Here is a 6,600-nt window from a genome sequence, read left to right on the forward strand (position 1 = left end):
CTGGGCAGTGGGTGGATGGAGCAGTATCTCAGGCTGGTAGTGGGTGTGGATGGAGCAGTATCCCAGGCTGGGCAGTGGGTGGAGGGGGCAGTATCACTGGCTGGGCAGTGAGTGGAGAGGACAGTATCCCAGGCTGGTAGTGGGTGTGGCTGGAGCAGTATCTCAGGTTGGAAAGGCTGCAGTAGCTGGGGGTGTGCCTCCAGCGCTGTCCTTGGTGCTGACTGTGTGTGAGTGCGCCTGCGCCGCTCCCTCGTGTTGTCCTATATAAAGGTGCGCTCAGTCCTGGACCCTCGCAGCCTTCATCATGAGCTCCTACAGCTTCGATCCATACTATTCCTCCTACAAGCGCCGGGTGGTGGAGAGCAGCCCCCGGATCCACATCAGAAGCAGCTATGCCTCCCCCAGCCGGACCAGCTTCTCCCCATCCGTCTCCTCCGTCCGCAGGAGCTACACCTCGTCATCCAGCCTGCTGCCCAGCTCGGACTCCTACGACCTGTCCCAAGTGGCCGCCATCAGCAGTGACCTCATGGTAGTGCGCACCCAAGAGAAAGCCCAGCTCCAGGACCTGAATGACCGCTTCGCCAACTTCATCGAGAGGGTCCACGAGCTGGAGCAGCGCAACAAGGTGCTGGAAGCCGAGCTGCTCCTCCTGCGCCAGAAGCACAGCGAGCCGTCCAGACTGCGCGACCTGTACGAGCACGAGGTGCGGGAATTGCGCATGGCGCAGGAGGAAGCCACGGGGGACCGGCAGAGTCTGCGCGGGGAGCGGGAGCGGCTGGAGGAGGCTCTGCGGGGTTTGCAAGCTCGGTACGAGGAGGAAGCCCTGAGCAGGGAGGACGCCGAGGCCAGGCTGATGGAGCTGAGGAAGGAGGCGGACGGGGCAGCGCTGGCCCGGGTGGAGCTGGAGAAGCGGATGGACAGCTTGCTGGATGAGATCGCCTTCCTCAAGAAAGTGCACGAAGAGGAGCTGGCGCAGTTGCAGGCGCAGGTGCAGTACGCGCAGATCTCGCTGGAGGTGGACGTGTCCAAGCCGGACCTGAGCTCGGCGCTGCGCGATATCCGGGCGCAGTATGAAAAGCTGGCCGCCAAGAACATGCAGTCCGCGGAGGAGTGGTTCAAGTCCCGATTCACCGTACTGACGCAGAGCGCGGCGCGGAACACGGACGCGGTGCGCGCAGCCAAGGATGAGATGTCCGAGAGCCGCAGGATGCTCAAGGCGAAAGGGCTGGAGATCGACGCTTGTAAGGGGGTGAATGACTCTCTACAGAGACAGATCCAGGAGCTGGAGGACAAACAGAGCTCAGAGATCCAAGGCATGCAGGTATTGGGGGGCCATGAGAGGGGTGGGTATACCACATGGCAGGATATAGGGGATAAGGGGTTAATAACATATAGTAATAATATATAGACCACAGTGAGCTAAAAAAAGGAATGTTAGTGATATAGAATCTCTGGCAGGAAGAAGCTGGGTTGTTTATGTGATATTAGAGGTTCAGTTTATACCCCTAATGTCCTGTCTATCCAGTACCAAACCAGAGATTATGGTGCTGGATAGACAGGAGAAGGTGTACCGATGTGTCTATTCTGGATATAGTTAGAAGCACATGACTTGGAAGGTTATGTATAAAGAGAAATTCCAATGCAGTTTTTTAAAAGTAAAACAAACCAGTAGCACATTCCATTGGATTTCATGATAATTGCTCCACATTTAGAAATTTGCGCAACAATTGCTCTTTATACACAACCCCCTAGTGTCCAGAGATCATTCAGTAAATCATTTGGAGAGAGTTTGTAGCACAGTATATATGTGCTATGGGGATGGAGCAGTATCCCAGGCTGGGAAATGGAATGGCATGTAGCAGAATGTATGCAGACATCAGTTCTCCTGGAGATAGGCTGTAGCACAACTTATAATGTGCCAACCTCATTTAGTAGTTCTCCAGGGGACACTTTCTAATACTATCTATGAAAATCAGACAGCTCTCTTGGATAAACTTTGTAGCGCAGTGTATATGGTGTGGTGTGTGCAGATGTGATTTGTTAGTTTTCAGGAGATTGCTTGTAACACAGTGCATGGAGTGCAGAGACCATATAGTAGCTTTGAGAGAGAGAGATAGAGTGTGTGTGTGTGTGTGTGAGAGTGTGTCTGCAGTGCAGTGGTTTGGCTGTTGTACTAGAGAAAATGTGTAAGGAAACATCAAGAGTTCGATTGGGCTCCTTAATGAAATGTGAGTTTTCCCCTGCAGACCTTTGTGTACTACATGTCCCATGATGCTCAGCCTACCTTGGAGCTAAATGCTGTCTGTGCCTAATGGGAGATGTAGTTTACACATATTGTGAGTGATTTTTAGCCATCACTGCTCAATAACAAGTTGCAGACATGTTTTTAAGGGCTTTCCTGAGGGGGCAGCTTATTTAATACATGGTCCTAGAATAGCATCTTAATAAATTGAAATAGAAACGCATCATGATATAAAAAAAGTGTTACCGTTATGGAGCTCTGCAGTAAGAGTGATTGGGTAGTGTCACATTTTTTTTAATCACTTTATTCACTTATTCATTAATACATTTTTTTTGCCAGCCTCAAGGCATCCACATTTTGCTCAGCCTTGCTTTAAACATTTAATTGCCAAACATGTTAGCAGCTATTACAATACAGACATTAAACACTGCTTGTTCTGGTTGAAGTTGATCCCTGTGTAGAGGAAGGTCAAAATGACTGAAGAGGGAGGGCAATGATTAAATTCAGATTAAAGATTTACATCTTGGTGGGTGTAAACGCTATATGAGTGAGCCATGGTACATCAGAATCAGCTAAAGCTTCCACCTGGGTTTTCTTTTTCACAGGATGCAATAAATGGATTGGAAGATGAGTTAAGAAACACTAAAAGCGAGATGGCAAGGTATTTGAAAGAATACCAGGACCTACTGAATGTGAAGATGGCTTTGGACATAGAAATTGCTGCATACAGGTAAATGAGCTGCACTTTGGTGTAGAATATGATGCAAAACTCAAACAGGCAAAATGAAAAGTTATTTTTATATATCTATTCCATACTGTTTTAAAGTTTTGTTTTTTTAACAGAATAGTATAAAAGGATTGTGGTGGAAAAAAACTAAATCTATCATCAGAACTGCACACATCTGCATTTTAAACAGCTCTTCTAACCATCTTATTTACTGCTGTAACTTCTCTGCTTCTGATGTAAATCTGTAATGTCAAACAGAAAGCTTTTTGTTTTGCATTTGCAGGAAATTATTGGAAGGTGAGGAGACCCGACTGAGTTTCTCCAGCGTTGGTGCTATTACCAGTGGTTACGTGCAGAGCAGCCCTGTGTTTGGTCGCTCTGTGTACAGCCTGCAGAGCAGTTCATACATGCCCTCCCGTACATTCCCTACCTACTATACCAGCCATGTCCAAGAAGAACAGCTAGACATAGAGGAGACAATTGAGTCATCTAGAGCAGAGGAGTCCAAAGCAGAGGCCCCAGGAGAAGAAGAAGAAGAGGTCACAGAAGAAGAGGAAGGAGGAGAGGGTGGAGAGGAAGGCGAAGAGGATGCTGAGCAAGAAGGTAAGAATTGGTGCATTGACGTGATGGAAGAAACCCAAATATAATTTACATTACTGTTTACTGTTCTACATGTGATTTTAGATTATTTTAGTGAGTGCATAGATCACAGCAGATACCAACTTCCTACTCTCCAGCAGCAGAGGACCTAAGCAAACATTTCTTACAGACCTGAAGGCCCTGTTATATAAGTGGATCCTATTCCTCAAAGGATTATGACATCCTCAAAACAGTTGAGACAATACTTTATTATCATTATTAACGGTTATCATTTTGTCAGCTCTTTTTCCAGCTCTGGTCAAATAAATCTAAGGATATGTACCAAGCAGTTCCAGGTACCAAAAATCAAATATTCTGAGATTTCTTCACCAATTTAAAAGACAATAGTCACCTCAATTTTTTTTAAAAAATATAATAATAATTAAAAATGCACCCCTACTTTTAACATATATCAGGATCCTTCAGTCACATATATATACCTTGGGTCAAACCGTGTTTAAAAATTGTCAATTGGTCTCCACGATTTTCCCTGCTTCATGTCTTGTACAGAAACAGGGAAGATGAAGTGTTGGTTTTCAGACACTGCCCGACCCAAGGTGAATGTAAAGGTTGAATAATCCTGTCATATACTAAAGGTAGGGAAGAGTTTTTGTAATTTTGTTAGGATTTATATTGGAATTTTAAATTTCAGGCAAAAACAGATGAAATTGAAACACTTTTCCTACTGTGCAAAATTGATGGTTGGTTGGGATATTCAAATAAATCACATACATTTTTTTTTTTTAACAAATATTAAAATGTATTCTCTTTGCAGTAAAAATGTATTGTAAATTAACCTTCCACATGTAAAACAGGCCAGGTGACACAATTGCATCTGTGCCCTTTCTGATGGCCTTGGATGGGTCCATGAGAGGAAAATATGTTATTGTGTTTTCTGTATGTATTCAAATTATATTTGCAATGTGCAGTTTATTTGCTTTTATTCAGGCTAGTGGTTTTGCAATGCCCTATTTTCAGGTTTTGTCATTACTAGTATGTGTAGAGTTCCAACATATTTCATTGTGAATAGAACAAGAGGTGAGGATTACAGCATGCTTCCATATATAGCAGCATAGATATAATCTTCAAATTCGCTGCTTCCACTCAAAGGCTGTCCTAGAAATCTACTGCACTCTATTATGGTCAGTGAATGAGCAACTACATGCATCAAACTGGGGATTTCAGAAAGCCATGCAATAAAGACGGATGTTCATAATATATATTTTGTTTTTCGTTCCAGGTGAGGAAGAGGAAGCTGAGGAAGAGGGTGAGGAAGAAAAAGATGAAGAGGAAAATGCAGAAGAAAAAGAAAGCTCAGATAAAAAATAAAAGCAATAATCCAGAATGAATAGAGGTGTTTCCCCAGCTACTAGATTGTCCATGCCATCTCCCTTACGTTCCTCACAGTCTGTAGATCACTTGTGCTTACAGCAGAGTCCTAAACCCACAATGACCTCCCACGTTGTGCATGGTTCATACACGGGAGTTTAGAGCACAGAACGTATTCTCAATTCTAAAAAAATGAATCTACTGTGGACCTCTTTGGCACAATAGGGGTTTAGAATGACATGCTAAGAGGTTATATTTGAGAGCAATCCTAGGACAACATTCTAAGAGTGAAACAGGAGCATTCCATTATTTCCATCGCGATTGCTCTACTTCTATAACTCACTCCTAATTGGCTACCCCTTATTTATAGCACTTACTGACATTTTAACTCCTTTATTACCCAAGTAGCACACAAGGTGCAGAAGCCAAATATTCTTATGATGACCAGGACCCCCTTATTAGTACCAAATACAATTCCAAAGTGTAACCCTTTTGAAGGAAAGGTGACTATCTCGACTCTAAAATAATCGCATAAATTGAAGCAGCATTTCCTTCTTCCTAAGAGAGGTCTGGATCCTTTGCATATTCTGTTTGCTAGTGTTCCTTTGGCAGAAAAGAGAAAGACCCTTTGACAGAGATCATTTTCCTTCTCGCAAGCCCCCCTCTGGCACTGCAGGGTACTGGAGAGCTGCTATGTAACTTATTATTGGTGGCTTTTATGGAAATGTGTTTCATTCTTGCAAATAAAGAGTGAAGAGATCATCCCATCATTGCAAGCTGCAAACAAGTTGTATTGTCTGAATTACTAATCATTCCTGCAAACTGGTACAAATTTATTGTGATAGTCTGCAGTCAGATCACCTTACATTAGATAGAAACCCAAAACCAGCACTGTCTGCACTTGTCCTGATAATCTGCAGTTAGATCACCTTACATTTAATTATTATTATTTATATAGCGCCATCAGATTCCGTAGCGCTGTACAATGGGTGGACTAACATAAACCCAGCACTGTCTGAGTTTGTCCTGATAATCTGCAGTCAAATCACCTTATATTAGATATAAGCCTAGCACTGCCTGAGCCTGTCCTGATAATCTGCAGTCAGATCACATTACATTATATATAAACCCAGTACTGTCTGAGCGTGTCCTGATAATCTGCAGTTAGATCACCTTACATTTAATATAAGCCTAGCACTGCCTGAGCCTGTCCTGATAATCTGCAGTCAGATCACATTACATTATATATAAACCCAGTACTGTCTGAGCGTGTCCTGATAATCTGCAGTTAGATCACCTTACATTTAATATAAGCCCAGTACTGTCTGAGCGTGTCCTGATAATCTGCAGTTAGATCACCTTACATTTAATATAAGCCTAGCACTGCCTGAGCCTGTCCTGATAATCTGCAGTCAGATCACATTACATTATATATAAACCCAGTACTGTCTGAGCGTGTCCTGATAATCTGCAGTTAGATCACCTTACATTTAATATAAGCCTAGCACTGTCTGAGCGTGTCCTGATAATCTGCAGTTAGATCACCTTACATTTAATATAAGCCTAGCACTGCCTGAGCCTGTCCTGATAATCTGCAGTCAGATCACATTACATTATATATAAACCCAGTACTGTCTGAGCGTGTCCTGATAATCTGCAGTTA

The 6,600-nt window shown here is 43.5% G+C and overlaps 1 protein-coding gene across 1 annotated transcript; it reads left to right on the top strand.

Moving 5' to 3' along the window:
- Positions 1–259: 259 nt before the first annotated feature.
- Positions 260–5,724, top strand: NEFL (neurofilament light chain). Its single transcript, XM_063448505.1, has 4 exons — positions 260–1,321; positions 2,848–2,972; positions 3,253–3,592; positions 4,854–5,724. The coding sequence occupies exons 1-4, from the start codon at positions 305–307 to the stop codon at positions 4,935–4,937; spliced, it is 1,566 nt and encodes a 521-aa protein (XP_063304575.1). The 5' UTR covers positions 260–304; the 3' UTR covers positions 4,938–5,724.
- Positions 5,725–6,600: the final 876 nt, after the last annotated feature.

The sequence above is a fragment of the Pelobates fuscus genome, chromosome 3, assembly GCF_036172605.1.
Source record: "Pelobates fuscus isolate aPelFus1 chromosome 3, aPelFus1.pri, whole genome shotgun sequence".
NCBI classification, from domain to species: Eukaryota; Metazoa; Chordata; class Amphibia; order Anura; family Pelobatidae; genus Pelobates; species Pelobates fuscus.